Below are 23,333 nucleotides of genomic sequence, written 5' to 3' on the forward strand. Positions count from 1 at the left end.
ACAAAAAAGTACAACCCAAAATTTCACAATGTTAGAAACCATTAAAATATCAATAAAAATAAAAAAATAAAAAAAACCCACAACCCAAAGTGTACAAGAATCTTTACTGACACACATTTTTTTTTCCCCTAAGAACATTCTCTTAATCTTCACTTTAGAGGCCTGCTATTGAAGAAATCAAATGAACAGGGAATATTTTCACTTTGGTTTAGTTTTTGTGTCAATTTTCTAATTTGCAACCCTTACCCAGAAGACAGTCAGACAGAATGATGCACGAAAATTTAACAAACCTGAAACCTGAGCTCTCCATATAACTTTATTTCATTTGTTCTAACCCTGTTCAAGTTATAGAACTAAAAGCTAAGTCTTGTGTCCAAGGAAGGGAATTCCATCTCCCACACTCCAAATTAACTTCCTGACAGCTCCTTACTATTCCCTTTATATCCAAAACATTTCAATTATAATAGTGAACAACAGAAAGGGTCCTAAAATGAAGAGGCAGTAAATACAGAAAGGGTAGCCACAGAAAGATCTAATGTGACTTTGAGGCATGTGTGTCTACCTTCATAAGCAGGATAAACGTGTGAATGTTGGCTGAACTCAACTCCAGAACAATCCAACATATTTTTTAGACATGTATTCACAGCTCCTTCACTGAATCTGTCCAGGGAAATCTATTTCAGTCAAGTAAATAGGAAAGAATTTGAATCACAAAAGAAGAAATTAGTGGACTCAAGATCAAAGGAGCCACATGAGCCCTGGATGGTGGAAAGGGAGCTTCAGTAACTTGAAGTTGAAGCTCAAGTTTGCCTCCTCAGTATTAAATAAGAGGAATCTTTTTTTTTTTTTTGGTGAGGAAGATTGGCCCTGAGCTAACATCTGTGCCCATCTTCCTCTATTTTGTATGTGAGATGCCACCACAGCATGGCTTGATGAGCAGTGTGTAGGTCCATGCCCGGGATCCAAACCTGCGAACCCTGGGCCGCCCAAGCAGAGCATGTGAACTTAACCACTGGGCCACCAGGCTGGCCCCTAGAGGAATCTTAATACTGCATTTTTTTCCTACTTATGCTCAAACAGAATGGTTTTTGAGAAGTCACCTGGGAACGATTTCAATTCTAAATTTTCAGCTCTATGAGAGTACACACCTCCATAGGAAATAGGCCAACATTTGGAAGAATTCAATAAATGACAAAGGACACATATAAACAGAAAAGGACAACTTGTATCTCAATCTAAAGCTAAGGCATAAATCTTGCATTTGCAATAAAGATGATTAGGAAAGATTACAGGATGTAAATTTCACTTCCTTTACATATTTCCCAGGATATTCATACCACCAATAACACAAAACAGCCAGAATCATTTGCACTACTTAACTAAAATTCATTTATTTTTCATATACACTAAATCACATTACACCAAAAATTTAACAGACACATTTTATACATAAAATTTAAATTTAAAAATGAAGCAACTGGTGTTGCTTTTACAACACTTTCCCTCCAAAATACAAAAAGAGCATTCTAGCTCCATGGCTTAGAAGGAGAGGACACTGACACAAGTAGTAGAAAATGAACAAATACAGTTCTTCATCACAAATGTAAAAAAGGCAATATAGAGACACAGCCAGTGTTTGACCGACTACTTGACCTCAGTGTAGAGGAAGAGCACCAGTCACATTGACCAAGTCCTTCACTAAGAAGCATCATCAAACACTGTAACAGCTCAGATCCAAAAGGGCTTGAAATCTAACCGGAATCAAACCTCAGCCCCCTACATTCACAGAATTCACAACATACATATTCCATCCTCTGTCAACCTAGGGTGACAATGTAGTCGCCTCCATTATTTGGCAATTATCTGGCTACCTGGCTGAATTTCCATTTTCAGGTCCTATAGATTTGTTGTCCTAAAGAGAGGCTGTGGGGTAGGAATGGATGACCACCTATGTGTTATGATTTCAGGGGTCCCAGAAAGTAATGTTAAGTGTAATTCTGTGACAGTTGTGCGCTGGTGGTCACCGCCCACAGATAACCACAAACTACAAAATATTAGCACTCATAAACAAGGGTGTATTATTCAGAGCTCTCCAGAGAAACAGAACCAACAGGACGTACAGAGAGAAAGAGATTTATTATAAGGAACTGGCTCATGTGATTACGGAAGCAAGTCCGGAGGTCTGCAGGGTGACTCAGCAACCTGGAGACCCAGGAGAGCCGATGGTTTAGTCCCAGAGTGAGTCTGAAGGCCTGAGAACCAGGAGAGCTGATGGTGTAGTTCTCATCTAAAGGCCAGCAGGCTCCACACCCAGGAAGAGCCCACGTTTCGGTTCGAGTTCAAAGGTAGGAAAAAAGTTGATGTTCCAGATTGAAGGCAGTCAGGCAGGAAGAATTCTCTTACTTAGGAGAGGGTCAGGCTTTTTGTTCTATTCAGGCCCTGAAGTGATTGCATGAGGCCCACCCACATTAGGGAGAGTAATTTGCTTGACTCGGTCTACCAATTTAAATGTTAATCTCAATCCAAAAAACACCTTCAGAAAAACACTTAGAAAAACGTTTAACCAAATATCTGGGTACTCCGTTACACAGTCAAATTGACACATAAAATCAATCATCACCAAGGGCTATTTGCGGTGTAGGGAAAGCCCAACTAGCATGATTCCACTCAATTCTCAAAGACAAACAAGCTAGTCTTGTGGAGCTGGGGAGAGCGGTGAAGAGATGGTTTACTGAGGGATATGTGCAAGCTGGGCCAGGGGAACCAAAGCCCACACGTCATAACCATCCCCAAGAAAACATAATTTTCTGGGCCTTGGGCTAGAATAGGTGAAAGTCTGGGCTGTGCTGAGCTTAAGACAGGACAGCTGCCTGCTTATGGGGATGAAAACGAAAGGACCATCTATCCAGACTTAGCATCAGTCAAGAGGCAAAAAGCAACAGACAAGAAATCCACAAACCATGTTAATTCATTCAACAGTGTTACAGAGTTTCTGCTACGTGCTGGAGGCTGTGCTGGACATTTCAGATGCAAATATGAATAAGAAATATATTCTTCCCTCTAGAGGCTCGCAGTCTGGTAGGGAATACAAATATGCAAACAGATAATGATCACCCATTCTGGCAAGTTGAGTACATTGCAATGATCTTTGCCCAACTGGTTTGAATCCAACGGGAAGTGGACGGCATAACATAAAGCGTACCAGACATCTTCTGCCAAAAATACACCCTCTTCTCTCCACCCCCTCCCCCCAAGCAACAGTTCCTGAAGTTCTATCCAGAGTGGCTTGTGCTACTAATTAAAAAAAAAAAAAAAAAAAAACAACTCAGCTGGAAAGGCTGTCATCCACATCTCAGTACATTAGCTTAATAAACCTACTTTTCTAACATCCAGCTGAAATCAGCCACATGAAGAGAATGGGAGTTTTGAGAGGCGAGGAAAAGAAATGAGAACTAATTTGGAAGATCTAGCACTACAGCCAGAGAGAATGACAGGAAAGGACACCTAGAGGAAGGAGGGTCTCAGATAAGAAAGGGAAAACTCAAGATGGTGGTCCTTGGAAGAAAAAACAGTAATCTTCAGACACAAGAATCCATTAACTTTCTAATACTTTCAGAAGACGAACCTAATTTCACATGGAAGCTGCCTCCAAAATGTTCACTCACTTCAAAATTCTCCCTAGGACTGGTGCTGCTCCCTTTATTCCACCAGAGAGAATAAGAGACCCAAGAAGGGGTCTCTGCTACCCTCTCTCTAAAGTATGGCTGTCATGTCACTTAAATGCTCTGGTCTCTAACCTCATCACAATTATTCTGCCTCACTGGAGTGTTTGGGTGGTCATGGTGGGGGCGGCGGGTGAGCAACAGAAGGGAGTTTGATACGACCATTCGACAGAGAAAGAGGAAGGAAGATACGGATGATTAAAGATTTGTTTAAGGAAAGACAGACTTACAAAGGGGAAGAGAACCAGAAAAAAGATCATCCTTTACTTGACATATGCCCAAAAAGTGACTCAATTATTAATCATTCTCTTCTATTCACCTGTTTGGCTACTGTTCACAGCTCTTCATCTGTTCTTTATCTTAAAACTCCAAATACATACTATATCTTGAAACCCCAGATTTCCCCTTTCACTTATTGGCCGTTGACAGTATTAAAAGAAAAATTTTCAATAGTTTTTAAATTGCATTTTCTGTGATTTGGTTCCTTTAGATTCTAAACATTACGGGTAAAACTGCATTAAATGTAGCCAATGCAAGGTCAAAACCTTCAGGCACAAAAATCCATTAACTTTCTAATACTTTCAGAAGATGAACCTAATTTCAAACGAGAGCTGTCTCCAGAATATATTGTTAAGCATATTCCGGATATAATTGGTTTTGGCAAACACTCTGCAGAAATTCACATAAAATTCCACTAAACTAAAAGTAAACTGCCCACACAGCAAAAAATATTTTTCGATAGCTTCGAATGAATCCTAAAGGATGATGGTCCTTGGAAGAAAAAACAGTAAACAAATAAAGTATATAGCAATGACAGATGAGTCAGAAATTGTAGTTCTGGGTAATCTACCTCAATTAAAGAGACTGTTGACATTTAATTTGGTGGGTTGTGGTTAACGTAGTTGATCTGGAGGTCCTATTTAGATACAACCTGAAATATCACAGTTAAATCTCTATCTATAGGTTTTATTGTGAAAGAAATAAAACAAAATTTTCTTCAAAATATTAAAAACCAAAATTACAAATAGTAATGAAGTACTAGAATGTGAAAATGTTTTCCTCTTTGCACTATATCTTTTAGTAGCTGTAATCCCCTGCATTCATTAAATATTTTTATTATTCTGGCCCAAACAGCCTCAAGACAAATAAAGTAAAGTTTTCCTAAAGCACTCCTCATTTGTATGAACCCCTTAATGCCAAATTTCACTGACTGTTTGGTGGGCAAATAACTAATTACTTTGTCCACTGAATCAATCACCTTACTGAACAGATTTTGAGGAAAATATTTTCACACACCACCCTCAAACTTGGTATCAGAAAATTTTAAATACATGCAAACTTTCACATTGCCTAATGCTCTCTCACCAAACCAACTGTGATATAGATAAAAGAGAATAACTTTTATTAATTTTCCTACAAATGAAAAAGACTGATAAGTTGCAAATTATGCATGATTTTTAATCACAAGTGAGCTGGATAGAAGCATCTACATTATTCAAAGTTGAGGAATGATCAATGGAAATTTCTCTTTATGCTAGAACTTAAATGCCTTTTCTTTCTCTTTGCTCTCTCTTTCAAGAGCTCATCTCATCTCACTGGATCCTACCATCACCACTCGAGTTCACAGACCTTTAGAGTCTTGTGACTTTCCATCCTTGGAGACCCAGCTCAGGCGTCTCCTTCACGAAGCCTTCCTAGATTACCCAGGGCACCATGATTTCAAAGTACCTACTGCTTATGCCAATAACCTATGGCTGAGTGGCATTACTTGAGTAATAGGCAAGCTTTCTATTGATCACTTGTCACAGACGCTGTTCAAGCACTGAATGATGAATTTTGATTAGACATCCTAAGAACCTGATTATCATTTTTCTTACTTACACTCCCAACTAGACCATGAACTTCCTTCAACACTGTTATGGCCATGTTGTTTATCCTCTTTACATCCCTGCACTGCCCATTTAATAACATCTGTTGATTATTTATATGAGGGTTAGGGTTACGGCTATTTTATCTACTGTGGTTACACTGGTGGACCACAGGGTGTTCACATCAATTTGTACAGAAGGAAAGATCTCCCTTGAATTGAGAAATCACTTTTCAGTTATCTGGGTAAGAGGCCTATCTCTCAGACTGGAAATGGAAACCAGGAGTCCAAAAGGACAGGACTCGGGCTCTCTTGATTTTAATGGTCGCAGGGTCAAGAAGACAGCTCCCTGGTGGTGGATGCCAAGGGTATTTTCATACAGTGACAGGGAGTCAGGAAAGAAGGAATGCTGGGAAGATGCCCTTAGAGCTACAGGGTAAATACCCCTAATGTCTGGCCCTGGGACAGGATCCGAGATCCCTGAGTTCAAGCTAAGTATGAGAGGATCAGAAATTGGTATTCTGTAAGCTTTTTTTAAAAAATGCTTTTGACAGCCTCCAAATTTCCCTTTTGTTTTCTACATATATTAGGTAAAGTTATTTGAAAATGCAGTCTGTCTCAACTTTGTTAAGGGAAATGAATTATAGGTTTTGCCTTTGCCTGAGTAATCACGGGGCCAGAAGAAAATGGCGGGGCAGCATACGACCAAGATAAAAAAACCTTAGAAAACAGGGGAATCTGGAGGAAGAGTGGGGGCCACGTGCTTGGTTCTAAACCCTGGAAGGTCTAGAGTGTATTTTACCAAGGACGGCATCATTTTAAAACAAACATTGCATTACTTGGAATAAGTACCATTTCTCACACTAAAACACAAAAGTACTCTTGCATAAAAATTAAAAGTGTACCATTTGCAAAAATTCAGAGAGTACATGCTATATATTCTCTGAAGTACAGAGTAACACACTGAGTAAAGATTATCATCTTTTTTATGAATAATAAGTTTTCCCCTTGACAGTATAAGCAAGATCTGTTTTCCCAATTACTTTTATACAAAATGCAAACACTATTCTTTCATCAGAAAAGTAACTTGAAGCTCATCTAAAAGATAGCCAGGTAGTATCTACTATCGTTTCTCTGGACAGACTTTTTTAACAACAAAATTTGTCTTACGTATTGTGAAATAGCTTTTCTGTTTTCTGCACTACTGTTAAAACAATGCAAATAACAAATTATTTTAGAATTAAACTATCTAGAAATTTCCTTACGATTGTCCCAATAACATAAAATATATTAATACCTATGAAATTCAAATAAATCATATACTTAGAAGTTATATATTTATGACATATAAATTTATATTACAAGTTATATAAATTATACGCTTAAAATTTTTAGGTATATATTCTTAAATTAATCTTACCTATAAATTCTAAAGATAAATTTATTAACATTTCAGTGCTTCACATCTTTAAATTTATGAAATCCTCCACTGGAAGCAACAGAATTGTGGTGCAAATCTAAGGTGAAACTTGCTGAAACTTCTTGAGATATGCATGTAATTTTTAAACCCACTGGTTTTGCAGTTAGACATCAGTAAATCTGAAAGGCTAGAAAGACTGCAAGTTTCTCACGTCTACCTTAAGATTACCTATAAAGATTTATTTTAAAGCATTGATTTTTAAGAATATAACATCAATGTGAAATTTTCGGGTAACTACAGTCACACGTCACTAAGGACGGAGATACATTCTGAGACAAGCGTCGTTAGGCGATTTTGTCGTTGTGCGAACATCATAGAATATACTTACACAAACCTGGATGGTGCAGCCTACTACACACCTAGGCTATGTGGTACTAATCTTAAGGGATTGCCATCATACATGCGGTCTGTCATTGACAGAGACGTCATTATGTGGCACATAACTGTATTTTCCCTGGAACCCTAAGAGTAGAATTCTTCCTTCCAGAGGAAGAAAAATTGTTAATTTTAGAAATTTCACTGAACATATTTTTTTAAGAAGCCAAATATTTTGTATATTTTGTATGTCTAGGAAATGGGGTGCTTTAGTCAACTGAATATGCTCAAAACTAAAAAATATTAACTAAAACATACTTAATTTAGACATAAAAGCAGAAGACATTAATAAAATACATTCTATGCAGGGCACACTGATCATACACTTATTTTTTTGATGATATAAAATGTACTTACAGAACTTCAATATCAGCATAACAATAAATTATTATACAGTATTTTGGGGAAAAAAATTTGGCTATTCAATCCTCTCCTTGATCGAATTCTGTATAAACAGAAATTTACTATAAGGACTATTTCTGGTAGAGAAGGTAATTTGACACAAAATTGTTTAGAAGATAACCTGAGATTTTAGAAGACAGATGTATACAATCAAAGCAGGGGGTTCTTAAATCAACTGGCATTAAAATATTAGAATAGAAATAGTAATAATTATAAAGTGCCATTTTGCCATTGTTATTGGTATGAACCAAAGTATTAAAGAAGTGGAAATACTAGAGAAATAATACTTTCAGACTAGAATGAAAAAAAAAGGAGGTTTGAATAAAATTTAAAGTACTCATTGATAATTAAGAAATGACTGGGTCTATGGAATAGTAATTCTTCAAAATGGAGCCCATAACTGGTAGTAGAGCATTTTATCTGCAGGAAATCCACTGCATTTAAAGATAAAAAATTAGTCACTTTCAGGAAGTCATTGGCTTCTCATTTCTCTGGGGGCCTCTCAACTGCGTTGGCCTCCTTTACATGAAGGAAGGTGAAAACTGACTTCAATGTGCCATCGCCACTCTGTTTTGAAAAGCAAAGGAAGGTGGCCCAGAGGAAACCACAGAGTCCAGTGTAAGCTGTTCTCCAGTGAACTGGAACAAGGCTGAAGTTGATCAGCTACAACAGAGAGAGAGTCTGTTAGGGATCCATATAGACCAAAGCCACGAGTTAGCATTCTGAGTAGTCTGAAACTCACCTGCACAAAAGGCCAGTATATCAGTCCAGTCTGGAATAAAGAAAAACTTTATTAGAATGCCTTTTAATCACACAAAACAATCCCACAGTTCATTCTATAAAAGATTAAGAAATACCAGGCAGATAGAATGTTGAGGTGGTATTACATTTCAGACTAAGCCAGTTAAGTAAGACTACTTGAGGTCTCTCGAATAGAAGAGGTTGGGGAGTGGTGCAAAAAGCTGTTAGGTACAAGATATTTTCATTAGTTGTATTCACAGGTCCAGAGTGAAAAATCCACCTGAATCAGTACCAATTCTGGAAGACAACTGCTTTTAAAATAACAACATATACGTATACATTGCAACTTTCCTGTTAGCTCAAGCAAATGATATAGGAATATATTTACAAAACACAGGAATCATCAACAAATTCTTAAAACTATATATCAAACCATTCTTTTTGTGGGGTGGGGTGGGGGGGTGAGGAAGATTAGCTCTGAGCTAACATCTGTTGCCAATCCTCCTCTTTCTGCTGCAGAAGATTGGTCCTGGGCTAACACCCGTGTCCATCTTCCTCTACTTTATATGTGGGACGCCTAAGCTGTGAACCCTGGGCCACCAAAGCGGAGCGCATGAACTTAACCACTACGACACCAGGCTGGTCCCTATCAAACCATTCTTGATGGAATGATTTGCTAATAAAAATTCAAACTATTTCATGCTATAGAATAAGTTTAGCTGGCATTTTTGTGTATTACAAAATATTTCAAGATAGATTTATTTTAACAGGCTTTAACCCGTACATTGTGACAAAAAGATCATCATGATGGATGTTTTTTAAAAGATAGAGGTCTTGGTATGGAAATTATATCTAAAAAAAAAAGCTTGAATGTTTCAAAATAGTCCTTAAAAATGGGATTACATTGGTAATATAAAAGTGGTATTCTTTTCTTTTTTTTTAACTAAATTTATTTTCTAAAGTTTTGACAGTAGTTGCAATAAAAGCTATTTAAAAATACATACCCATTTAAGAATTTACTACTTTAGCAAAAACGATCGGAAGACTGAGCCCATGGCTTTACTTTTTACAGCGATTTTTTTCTTTCAGAATGTAGCATCAGCTAGTGCACAGATCCTAGTCTCCTATACCATCCCCCGCTAAAAGGAAAAAGGACTTCTCGGAGAAATTGCTGATTCCAGGGCCAGGGCAGCGCAGGTACGAGGTACAAGATGAGTCTGGAACATTTGTTATGACAGAAAGTAAGGAAGTGGTTTTAAAAGAAAAAGACGGGGGATGTCACAAAGACATAGGAGCCTCTTATGTCTCTTGACATGAAGGGACTCTTGACAGACAAATCTGGGACATTTGCATACCAAAAATAATTAAACACAGTAATAAATTATAAACTATTGAAAAAATGGGAATCCCTAAGTCTATACTGATAATAAATAGAAAAATAAGTAAATAAATAACTGGCAGAGAAGAGTGGGCTCTTGCTTACAGGAGAATGCTGAGGGCCACTCAGTAAATGCAAGAGCGTCATCCCAGATGTGTCATTGCTCATTACCCATACTTCCAATCAGTTATCAAGATCTACCCATTCTTCCTCCAAAATATTTCTCAAATGATCCCTAGTCCCACTGCTTCATTATTCCTTATGTGAACTTGGTTACAATAACCCCCAACTGGTTTCCCTTGCCACCGTTACTGAAGCTCAAGATCCTCGGCATGGCGTTCAACACCCTCCGAGATCCAAACTCATTTCCAGTTGCCCCTCAATTCATACTCTATATTCTTTGAAGACCAAACCGCCGTGGTTTCTCCCCTGCAGCCATGCCACGGTGTTGTTCGCATTCCTGACTCTGCTCATGCTCCCTCTGCCCTGGGATTGCCCTACTCCCAGGTATTTCCCTAACTCCTGTGTGTTCTTTAAGACTCAGCTCAGGCATCATCTGCCCCAGGAAGCCTTCCTAGACCCCGGCCCCTACTCCTCCATGCTGTGCTAAGTACCCATTTGCTAGAGGACCCAGCGCATACTCAGAGCATTGCTTGTAGCATTAAGGTTAACACCTGCCTATTTACCTGTCTATCTACCCCACTACACTGTAAGTCCCTTAAGGATAGTATCTGTGTTTTTTATATATATATTTTTGCATCTTCCGCTAACACCTAGCACAGTGCCTAGCAGACAGTTTATTATGGGAAATCTTCAGGAAAGTTCCCAAATGGTGCTGGGCTTCAGACTGCTGGTACTCTCCTTCTTCTCATGGGCAGAGATGAGACTAACTCATTTGTAACCACTGTTTTTCAAAAAGGTGTACAAGGTCCCCATGTTTCCACCCAAAAAAGGTAGCCTGTGGGTCTTCATTAAGGGAGGAGAATCTGAAACATCTGCACATCTCTGCCTAAGCCCCTTTTTTCCACAATTCTGCTTGTTCTTTTTATAAATGTTGGACATACATATCTCCATAGGATCTATGACATATGGGAAAACTTGTTGCTTTTTCCAAAATAAAGCAGAAGAAAATCACATTTGGATGTCACTACGGGCCCACAATTTCTGCCCCAAGAGAAGTAACAAGAATTCTGAATACTGTTCCCCCTTGAAGGAAGAAGGAGCTGTCCCCGAGGATAGGGGCTCAGGGGAAGCGTGTGGCTTCAAATCTCCCCATCATCTGCCCCAACCATCAAGGGGGTGATGCCGGTTCTGCAGCTTGGTCTTTCAACAGAGGGTACTAGAAGCAGTGCGGGCAATAGCTGGGTGTGGCTTTTGATAGGGAACTAAATACATGTGAAGCCCTAGGCCAGCCTGTGTATGTTCTGGAATCCTGGAAATTCACCTCCTTGTGATTAATAGAATCAAACACCAGAGATGGAAAGCATCCCTGATTTTGCCAGGCCTTAAGGACAAATCTTAATAAATTGATAAATCTTCATTGAATAAATAAATAAATATTTGTTGGACTGAATTGTATATATTTGTCCTGAGCAAAAAGTACAACAGGTGATTTGCTTCAGGCCTAGGACTAACCCTGGGAAACACTATCCTTCTCTGTAGATACCTTTGTGATGTTAAGAAGGTTCCTTTCACAGAGACTCAGCAGAATGCACACCTGGAAACATTGGCTCTGAATGTGGGAAGGATTCCATTAAGCCACTCACATTCTACTATTCCTATTTTGCAATAACCTCTTTGGCTCCAAAATTCACTAAATAAATTGTGATCACTAATAAGAGTAAATATAAGAACATCAGAAATTATTGTGAACATTGACTAAAATTCAGAAACACTTGTATAGACACTCCAAGTATAGACACTCCTAAAGCTTCTTTTCATTCATTGATCAAATTTAAAAGCTTCTTTTCATTCATTGATCAAATTTAAGACCTCTGTCAAAATATTATACTCTTGTGCCAACCAACTGGAGCCCTAATTTAAGAAGATTTTTATTAAAATGTATTTAATGTTAAAAACATACAAAAGATCTTGGTTGCATTTTCAAAAGTCTGTCTTACCTTATATGTATTCCAGAATTTCTGTTTCAGGTCCAAAAATATGTCATCCTCTCCTTGGAGAATACTCATACCTATTTACAAAAACATACAACCAATGAATTTTAAAAGATTCAGTAGGAAGAATACTATATAACAGTTTACGTTCAAGTTTCCTATTCCACTATGCAAAGTCACCACTGTCATTCACTCAATATGTCCCTGCTGACCTAAGAGCAAAAACAGAACATAACCTCCATTCTAAAACTAGATAAATTTTAAAGGAATGATAAATATGAAGTGAGACTAGCAGGGTATAAAAGTTATAGCAGAATGACTTAAAACTGTAAGAAAATTCACAAAAACAGCAGTGTTAGAATAGTGGTACTATTGGTAATTTTCTTCTCTCCTTCCAAACTTTTTGTGAAATGTTTAAAATTTTAAGAATTTAATTTCCTTCTATTAAAAAAAAGCTGACGGACCCCGGGTATTCTGGCAATTACAAATCTCCCATCAAATAAAGAGGTTTTCTCATCAGAATTTGAAAGCAGAACACCAATTCCGCCTTCCTAAAAACATTTTGAAAACTTGGATGTTCAACAACACTGAAAAGAAATTCAGGGAGCAAGGATAAATGGGAGGACAAAACCCTGCTAGTTCAGGAAGGCTGGAATTGAGCCGGCCCCGTGGCTTAGCGGTTAAGAGCACGCTCCGCTACTGGCGGCCTGGGTTCGGATCCCGGGCGCGCACGGACGCACCGCTTCTCTGGCCATGCTGAGGCCGCGTCCCACGTACAGCAACTAGAAGGATGTGCAACTATGACATGCAACTGTCTACTGGGGCTTTGGAGGAGAAAAAAAAAAAAGGAGGAGGATTGGCAATAGATGTTAGTTCAGAGCCGGTCTTCCTCAGCAAAAAAAAAAAAGAGGAGGATTGACATGGATGTTAGCTCAGGGCTGATCTTCCTCACAAAAAAAAAAAAAAAAGGAAGGCTGGAAAAATGAGAGTGCTTTAAAAATTCTCCCCCAACTCCGATTAGGAGAAAGGGGAAATACGATCTTTTTAGTCAGTTGAAGGGGATTATTACAACTCATGCGAAAACCGAGTTGAATATGGGTAATACCGCATTCCACTCACCCAAGACTAATTAAGTGCTAAGCACTTTATGTGCATTATTTCATTGGATGCTCCTCACCATGGGCCGAGGATGGTAGAGTTACAGAGGAGGAAAGAGCTCGGGGAGGTCAACAGTGGCCCAGGTCCAACCCAGGTGTGGATTCTGAGCCAGACTCTTCATCACAACTACACTAGTTCCCCAAAGGGCCCAGCACAAAGGATCATCTGACACAGGCAATTTCTAAATCGAAGTGCCTTGAATAAACATCCATCACACCCCTCCCACCTTCCCCCTTCATTTTAACATGAAGAAAAGGAAACCAGGCCAGAAATCTAAAAAGCAAAAGAGGGCCGCCCCGTGGCTTAGTGGTTGAGTGCGCGCGCTCCACTACTGGTGGCCCGGGTTCGGAATCCGGGCGCGCACCGACGCACCGCTTCTCCGGCCATGCTGAGGCTGCGTCCCACATACAGCAGCCAGAAGGATGTGCAACTATGACATACAACTATCTACTGGGGCTTTGGGGAGAAAAAGGAGGAGGATGATTGGCAATAGATGTTAGCTCAGAGCCAGTCTTCCTCAGCAAAAAGAGGAGGATTAGCATGGATGTTAGCTCAGGGCTGATCTTCCTCACAAAAAAAAAATAAATAAATAAAATAAAATAAAATAAAAAGCAAAACAGAGAAGCAACTATGGCAGGAATCTGTTTCGGGGGCCTGGGGCTTGACCCACAGGCTTCCCCGAGCCCTGTCACTGTGGCATCTTTCCAGTTTCTGGCATACGGACAACACTCGAGATTAAGAACATGGCCTGGATTGTGTTGTCTTTGGACAAGTCCCTTCACTCCTTTGAGCCTCAGTTTCCTCATCTGTAACATGGGCATAATAACAGGACCTGCCTCACTGGGTTGTTTGAAGATTAAATGGGAATCTTGTTCCCAAGCACCCAGCCCCCAGCTCCCAACCTCTTCACCAGGGTACAAGGCCACTGTAGTAACAGGGCTGAGAACCTGTTTGCAAATCTGGCCTGGAAGTCACACCCTGGGGCCAGACACAGATCTGATAAACCAGGTGGCCCCCGCCCTCAGGTCCTCTATTCCCCTGACCTCACTGACCCCGTAGGCCACGTGGTTGACTGAGACTGCAACAGGCAGCCAGGTCCTTCATGCTCCCTGTGGGGTTTGTGAGGGAAGGAAGAATCTGGCTCCCCAAATAAGGTCCATGGGACCTGTAGGTTTCTTCAAGGTGGTGACTTGACTGCCTCAACCTGGTTCAGAAGGCACCAACAGCCACTGACAAGAAGCCTCTGCTAGGGGGGTGATCTCTGATCCCCAAGGCCAAGGCCAGGCCCAGGACCCTTGGATTTTCTTAGAGAATCTGTGCCCCTCCCCAGCCCACTTTCTTCCAGAAACTGCTATGACATGGAGGCCACAGAGCCCCTTCCATACTTTTTGGTATTTAGGGCCCTATGGAAGGTTCCCAAAGTCAGGCCCTCAGGCCTCAAGGCGATTTTTCTGAGGAAGGGGCTCCCTGGACCCTCAGAGGTATAGAGTCCTCTATGGCAGGTGTTCGAGGTCCCCTCATATTTTCCATGGGTTTTGACATGGAGATGGGACCCCTGCAGGAAAATCTTGTTACCAAAGCACGACTGGGACCCTGAGCGTGAATTTTCTGGGAACTGGCCCGACTTCAGGTTCCACCGGCTCTGCCCCACCGTCCCCAGTCCCCTCACATTTTGTTGATGTGTTGGAAAGGAGTGTCAGCCAGCAGAAAGGAGACCCCGTAGCCCCAGGTGTGGATTCTCCCAGGAGCAGGACGCTGCCCCACAACTAGGTCACAGGGATTGCAGCTGCTATGGCAAGGAGCTGGGGTCTCCTGGACATTCCCATGAACCTTTTTCAGAGGGAGATGGACCCCCAGCCCTGCCTCCTCCCAGTTACGGCCTAAGCCCCAGACCCGCCCCCCCCAAACCTCCAGCCACAGACTACCTACAAATCCAGCATTCCAACTCTGATCCTGGCCCCCTGAATCCTTAACCCACTGGGCCTTGGCCCCCTAATCCTCGGCCTCCCCAGCCCCACAATTTCTCCCCCTCAGCCCCCTGAATCCCTGGTCCCCAGGCTTCTCGGCCCCTGCACATCGACCTCCAGCCCCCGCCCCAGCACTCTCAGTCCCCTGAACTCCCGGTCACCCACCCCCATGGCTTCCAGCCCCGGCCCGCAAAGCCCCGGGGCCCTGCCTCCAGTCCCCCAATCCTGGATCCCGGCACCCCCAGATCCGACCCCCTGGACCCTGCCCGGGCCCCTCACCTGCGTAGAAGGCCGCGAGCGCCACGGGCCCGCCGAACGCCTGGTCGCACAGCACCTTGGCCAGGACGGCGCGCGGCGCGCGGCCGGGCAGCGCGCGCTCCAGCAGGCGCAGCCACACGTAGTTGAAGTTGCCGTGGAAGGTCACGGCCACGGTGGCCACGCGCCGCGTCTGCCGCCAGTCGGCCGGGCCGCCCCGCAGCCGCTGCTGCAGCGCGTCGCCGGCCGAGAAGAGCGCGGCGTAGAGCAGCACGTTCGTGGGCCACGGGTGGCGCCGGGCCGCGCGCCGCAGCGCCCGCCACCAGCCCGCCATCCCCGCGCCGCGGGCGCCCGCCAGCCCCCGCCGCCCCTGCCCCCGCGCGCCTCCCCCTGCCGCCCGCACCTGCCCTCTCCAGACGCTCGAGAGCCATTGGGCGCCCGCGCACACCCAGTCCGCGCCAGCCAATCCCGTGGCCGCTAGCCACTGTGCGGGCTCAGCGTTTAAATGTGGCTGGTCCACATCACGCATGAGCGTATTTACAGGAAAAGTCCAGACTAGGCAAATGCACAGAGACAGAATGTAGACTAGCGGTTGTCAGGGGCTGAGCGATGGAGGGCTGCGAAGTGACTGCTAACTGGGTATGGTGTTCTTTTGGGGGATAATGAAAATGTTCTGTAATTAGATAGTGCTGATGATTGCACGGGAAACCATTGAATACACTTTAAAATGGTGAATGTGGGCTGGCCCCGTGGCTTAGCGGTTAAGTGAGGGTGCTCCGCTGCTGGCAACCCGGGTTCGGATCCCGGGCGCGCACTGACGCACCGCCTCTCCGGCCATGCTGAGGCCGCGTCCCGCATACAGCAACTGGAAGGATGTGCAGCTATGCCATACAGCTATCTACTGGGGCTTTGGGGGGAAAAAATAAATAAATAAAATCTTTAAAATGGTGAATGTTATGGCATGTGAATTATACGTCAAAAAAAGCTTTAAAAAGTGGGGGGAAATAGGAAGAAAAAAAAAAGGGATACCAACATTCAGTTACCAAGATGGTGGTGTATTTTAAATGTTTACATGTGAGGAATTCACATTTTCAACACACACTACTGACTGATCATGTAACTTTGCTTGGAGACAAATTGAAGAGTTAAAATTTGAGGACTTCCATGAATGTAAGGCGGGATCAATGAGCCTATTGCCTTCTCTTCAGAGTTTGTGACTCAATGAATATTGCCTCCCGAAATGTATGTAGAGCTCCCAGGTATGTCCCAGAAGTAGCGGGGGTGGGGGGTGGGGTGGGGGGTGGGGTGTCATCGGGAACCCAAACAATAGATACAATCTCTGACTTCATGGAGCTCAGTTTCTCCTTGCTCCTTTTCCTTGCTTTTTTCCCCTCCTTCACTGTCCCATCCAATCCCACTCTCATTTTCTCTCTCTCTCTCACTGTGTCTCGCTTCTATTTGTTTATCCTACTTTAATTTTTAATTTTTCAATTTTTAACTTTTCATTTTGAACAATTCCAGACTCAGAATAAAGTTCCAAAAATAGTACAGTTCCCATATACCCTTCACCCAAGCTTCTCCAAATATTTACATCTTACATAATCGTAGTACAATTATCAAAACCAGGAAATCAGCACTGATGTAATACTGTTACCTAATCTACAGACCTTATTCAAATTATTGCCAATTGTCCCACTAAGGTCCTTCTCCCTCTGACATCCAATCTCGGATCATGTTGCATTGCACTGAATTGGCATATATCGCCTTAGTCTCCAATCTGGGGCACTAACAAGTTATTTTAGAGACTGTTTCTCAATTTGTCAACCTCATTGTTATGGGCTGAATTGTGTCCCGCCAAAATTAATATGTCGGAGCCCTAAACCCCAATACTTCAGAATGTGACTGTATTTGGAGGTAGGGCCTTTAACAAGGTGATTAAGTTAAAAATGAGGCCCTTGGTGTGGGCCCTAATCCAGTGATTGATGTCCCTACAAGAAGAGGAAATTTGGCCACACAAAGTGACACCAGGCAGTGCACGCACAGAGGGAAGACCATGTGAGGACACAGTAAGAAGGCAGCCATCTGCAAGCTGAAGAGAGAGGCCTCAGAAGAAATCAACCCAGCTGACACCTTGACCTTGGGCTTCTAGCCTCCAGAACTGTGAGAAAATAAATTTGTTTTTTAACCCACCTAGTGTGTGGTATTTTGTTCTGGCAGCCCTAGCAGACTAATACACCCGTTCTCTTCAATTCTTGGGAAACTGCCAATTTCTGTGTTCTTGGACCCTTTCTATCTGCTTATATGCTGATTTCTATCCCGCTCCCTCCTTCTTCTTGTCACTGGTCCCAAGCAAATCTTTCTGTCAGATTTCTCCCAGCTAGGCAGTCTCCTAGCTCACCAAAATGTCTTTCCTTGTTTATTACTTATATCTCCCTTGTATTATTTTTCTATTGCTGCTGTAACAAGTTACCACAAATTTAATGGCTTAAAACAACACAAATTTGTTGTCCTAGAGTTTGGGAGGTCAGAAGTCTAAAATGGGTCTGCAGGGCTGCATTCCCTCTGGAGGCCTTGGAGGAGGATCCATTTCCTTGCCTTTTCTAGCTTCTAGACCTGCATTCCTTGATGGCCCCAAAGTCAGCAGTGTAGCATCTTCCAATCTCTCTCTCTGTCATTGGATTGTGACATAGTCTTTTGTGACTCTGACCTGCCTCCCTCTTAGAAGGACTCTAGTGATTATATTTGGCCCACCTGGATAATCCAGGATAATCTCCCCATCTCAAGATCCTCAGCTTGAGGGTCAACTACAAAGTCCTTTTTGCCATGTAAAATAACATATCCACAGGTTCTGGGGATTAAGACATGGACATCTTTGGAGCGCCATTATTCAGCCTACTATACCCCTGTTTATCGTGTCTCCCATCTCTGTAATCCTTTTGGTCTCGTCTAACAGCAGTTGATTGTATAAACTGAAATCAAACTACCCATTTCTCAACATACGCAGATTAGGACTCTCTGTTTGTTTGGGCACTCGTTCGTTCATTCATTCATTCATTCAACTGATCAGTATTCATTGAGCACTATTATGTGCCAGGCACTAAACTATGTGCTGTGGAAAGGATTTGTATTTGCGATGCTTTAAAAAAAAAAAAATCTGATTTCTGACTAAATTAGAGAAAATTGTGGTCTTCATTACACACACACAAAAATTTCGCTAATAATGCCTACACAATTCTCTTAATCAAATTTCTTCGAGAGACATACAGAGCAAAACTGGAGGCAGGAGAGTGGGGTGGGGGAGGAATGAGGGTTGCCAGGTAAAATACAGGACGCCCAGTTAACTTGGAATTTCAGATGAACAATGAATAACATTTTGGTGTAAGTATGCCCCATGCTATATTTGGGACACACACTAAAAAATTATTCATTATTCATCTGAAATTCCAAGTTAACTGAGCATTGTATATTTTTAAATTTTATTTTGCTAAATCTGTCAGTCCCAATGGGATGAGACTGACATTTATTAGGAGCCTACTGCATGTGTCAGTTCTCCACTGGGTGCTCTAATCCGTTGACTCATTTACTCCTGTCTATGCAAAAATAACCAATAACCATTCTATAGATAAGAGAAATAAGGTGAGTCTTACTTGAGCCAGAGTGAGGATCATAACTGGGGAAGGCCTTTTCCAGAAAGGAAGAAAGCATTCCAGAGAAGCATGGTTTTCAGGACAGTCATATCTTTTTAGAACAAAGAACATACATTAAACACACCCAGGATACATTTTCAAAGTTTCATAGAGGTATTTAGCTGCAAATTAGCAAGTCAACATGACCCTGGCGTTGGGGAAAGGGACTAATATGGGCGTTACCAATAGGGCATAGGAGGGGTAGTATGCATTATTATACTAAGAGAGTGAATTCTTTAATGGTTAAAGCGGACATACAATGTGTGTTTGATAGGCCGTTAAGTTAGGCTTCTTTAGTTCAAGCTGAATCAGTTTTGGGTTTTTTTGTTGGTTTTTTTTGTTTGTTTTTATGCTGAGGAAGATTTGCCCTGAACTAACATCTTTTGCCAATCTTCCTCTTTTTCCTTGAAGAAGATTTGCCCTGAGCTAACATCTGTGCCAATCCTTCTCTATTTTGTATGTGGGTTGCCGCCACAGCATAGTCACTGACGAGTGGTGTAGGTCCATGCCCAGGACCCGAACCCAGGCTGCTGAAGTGGACGGCACTGAACTCAACCACTAGGCCATGGGGCCGGCCCCCTGAATCAGTTTTGAACTGATTACCCCATATACCTCAATATGTGAAAATCTCTTGACACTCCTCCAAGAACCCCAATGAGGTGAGGGGTTGGTAGCAAACTGTAGAGGCATATATCCTCCATCCAAAATCTATGGCGATCTTTATCAAGCAGCTCAATATATTGACTTAACGGGAGTTGAAAGAAAGAGAAATGAATACTTCAAAGGCTTAGACTATTTCACACGTATTGCTGTGTCTCTTCTTAAAAGCAATGAAAAATTCAGTGAAGACAGTCTATTACTCAAGCAAACCCTTAAAGAATCACATGGCCTTTAAACAAGAGATGCTCTAAGATAAATTAATGCATTACATTGATGCTTCATCATCTGTGCAAGCTGTGATTCAGAGCCCTCCGGCAGTAACGAGGCAACGCATTCATGTGACATTAACGTCCCTGAACAGTGGGAGACACTGGAGAACTTAGTGCTGCCTTCAAACGTAGAAGAGGCGTTTTGTTAGGAACTCTTGCAGCAGGGAATAAAGTACGGACGTGGGAACCCAGCTTCAATTTACAACTAAGGATCACATTAAAAATAAATTAAGATGATTACAATGGAGCTTATTGAAACTGTTATTATTTCATTTTATTTAAATGAATCGGGGCTAATAAGAACCACCGAGTGGGCTGCAGTGTCTAAAATCTTCTAACTTCTCTTGCTAATCCTGAAATGTCTACTGACAAGACAAAAGGCTCTTTGGCTTAAAAGGCTCCAAGACCAACAGGTCTGTTTTCCAATGAGCAGAGGAAGCAATCAGCTACGGCCACCCCTCACAAAAGGTTATTGAAGTTCCCCAAACCCCCTCAGTATCACCTCTGAGACATCGGTTGTCTCTGTGGGTGTGGGCAAAGAGCAGGATGCTAAAGCCACTGTCTTCCTCCTTGTCATCTGAAATGGGGCTCGAGGGAGGCTGGCAAGGAAATGTTATCTAGTCCTCCTTCTTTCTGATTTCCTCACCACCCACCCCTTCATTCCAGAGCCCTTCATTCTTAATGGAATTTCTCCAGCAGCCATCTGAATGGAAGCGAGTGCTTTGATTTGAAGCCCAGTGTGCCCAGTAAGCACAAGGTCTTTGCTTAGTGTGGCTACAGATGAATAAAGAGAGCTGTGCTTTATGCAAATTTTAATATGATTTTCTTTTTGAAAAGTCATTTTTATTTGGATGGGTTTGGGTGGGTAGGATTGAAATGATGGGGAAGGGGAGGGGGAATAACCACCACTGCTTATGCCCTGAATGCACACAGAAAGAAGGGGTGCTCCAGTTGGAAAAGTTCAGAAGCGGAGGTTAAAACAAGAGGATGGAAGCTTGCTTCCCACCAGGGCCTTAATTTCTTCTGTTAGCAGAGATGGTACTAAGCAATTCTGTCATGAAATCACTGCATTTCAGCTCTGATGCGGAAAAACTGTGCCTAAGAATTCTGTCTCTATGACCCTAGGAGACTCTCTTTTTTTAAATTTAATTATTTTATTGAAGTCATATTAGTTTATAACATTGTGTAATTTCAGGTGTACGTTATTATATATCAGTTTCTGTATAGACGGTATTGTGCTCACCACAAATAGTCTAGTTTTAATCCGTCACCATACATATGTGTGTCTTTACCCCCTTCACCCACCCCCCAGCCTCTTTCCCCTCTGGTAACCACTAATCTGATCTCTTTATCCAGGTGTTTGTTTATCTCCCACATATGAGTGAAATCATACGGTGTTTGTCTTTCCCTATCTGGCTTATATCACTTAGCCTAACACCCTCAAGGTCCATCCATGTTGTTGTAGATGGGACGATTTTGTCTTTCTATGGCTGAGTAGTATTCCATTGTATATATAAACCTCAACTTTATCCACTCATCTGTTGATGGGCACTGGGGTTGCTTCCATGTCTTGGCTATTGTGAATAATGCTGTAATGAACATAGGGGTGCATAACTCTCTTTGAATTGCCAATTTCATGTTCTTTGGATAAATACCCAGTAGTGGGATTGCTGGATTATATGGTATTTCTATTTTTAAATTTTGAGAAATGTCCGTACTATTTTCCATAGTTGCTGCACCAGTTTACATTCCCACCAGCAGTGTATGAGTTCCCCTTTCTCCATAACACTTGTTATTTTTTGTCTTATTAATTATAGCCATTCTGACGGGTGTAAGGTGATATTTCATTGTAGTTTTGATTTGCATTTCTCTAATAATTAGTGATGTTGAACATCTTTTCACGTGCCTGTTGGCCATCTGTATATCTTCTTTGGAAAAATGTCTGTTCATATCCTCTGCCCATTTTTTGATCAGGTTGTTTGGTTTTTTTTTTTCTTGTTATTGAGTTGTATGAGTTCTTTATATATTTTGGAAATTAACCCCTTGTCAGATAGGTGATTTGCAAATATTTTCTCCCAGTTGGTGGGTTGTCTCTTTGTTTTCTTCATGGTTATGACCTAGGCAACTTATACACCCTTAACATTGACACAAATTATGTGAAAGGTGCTTGGATCAATATGAGCATTGTCAGACCATTTTAATGTTGGCAGGAGCTGAAACAAAGTACTGAGGCTAAAATTGTATCCATTCTTGCTCCTGTTGAGAAGTTTGTAACACTTCTCCATCTTTCTATGCTGCACCCAATAAAATACTAAAATGTGCTTAGAGATTTCTTAACAGGGATGGTGGACATCATAGATTCCACCTGCAACTTGGTATTTTGAAATTGTGCCATTGGGAGAAATATTTGAAGTAGAGTGTTTCTCTGGCTCAGAAACTCTCTTTTCATCAGCTTTATTTTAAGTAACGATTCTGCCCACAATTGGTGTGGGATAATAGAGCAGCCAATTAAATTTATTTCATTAATTTTCCATTGTTAAGCTTCGGGAAAAGAAATACCTTTGTAAATTCTCCTAAAATACATACAGAAGAGATAAAATAAAAAATCTGAAATTATGAAAAACTCAACATTAGAGGTAGCTTTAAAGATAGTGCATATTCAAATATGCAAATGATTAAGTATTTCTACATCAAAAGTGAATTAATTACAGAGAATTTTCTTCTCCAACGATGCTTTTCTGAACCTCTGAAACTTCAATTACTATAGAAAACGCATGACTCTACTACTATGTGGAAGAAATAACTAATTAGTGGAATAACGGTTTAGAGATGATTTTAGTACTCTGATCCAATCAGGAGTGAGAAATCACATTGTAATTAGAACAGGGAAAGTTTCATACAGTCAATTTTTATTATTCAAAGTAGTTATGTTCTATAAAGTTGCTATGAACACTGAATTAGCAAATACTGAAACATTACTCTTAGGGCAAATACAGGGTTAGGTTCCCTCGAGCCCCTGGTCACAACATTTTCATCAACTGATCAATACATAACCTTGCCTTGTGTTTCTGCTGAAGGACACCTTATTTAATACATATTGTTGACTCATTAACATTGAACTCGCAGCCAATGACATTATAACTCATGCCTAAAGGCCTTCCCGGGTTATAATCCTCACTCTGACTCAAGTAAAAGTCACCTTATTTCTCTTATCTATAGAATGGCTATTGGTTATTTTGTGTCGACATAAGTAGACTGT

General features: G+C 41.4%; 1 protein-coding gene across 1 annotated transcript; it reads right to left on the reverse strand.

The window, feature by feature from the left end:
* Positions 1 to 1,372: 1,372 nt before the first annotated feature.
* MPV17L (MPV17 mitochondrial inner membrane protein like) lies at positions 1,373 to 15,793 on the reverse strand. The gene is made up of 4 exons (XM_058569998.1): positions 15,484 to 15,793; positions 12,086 to 12,156; positions 8,589 to 8,618; positions 1,373 to 8,509 (listed from the first exon to the last, which is right to left on the reverse strand). The coding sequence occupies exons 1-4, from the start codon at positions 15,791 to 15,793 to the stop codon at positions 8,330 to 8,332; spliced, it is 591 nt and encodes a 196-aa protein (XP_058425981.1). The 3' UTR covers positions 1,373 to 8,329.
* Positions 15,794 to 23,333: the final 7,540 nt, after the last annotated feature.

The sequence above is a fragment of the Diceros bicornis genome, chromosome 26 (genome assembly GCF_020826845.1).
Source record: "Diceros bicornis minor isolate mBicDic1 chromosome 26, mDicBic1.mat.cur, whole genome shotgun sequence".
NCBI lineage: Eukaryota > Metazoa > Chordata > Mammalia > Perissodactyla > Rhinocerotidae > Diceros > Diceros bicornis.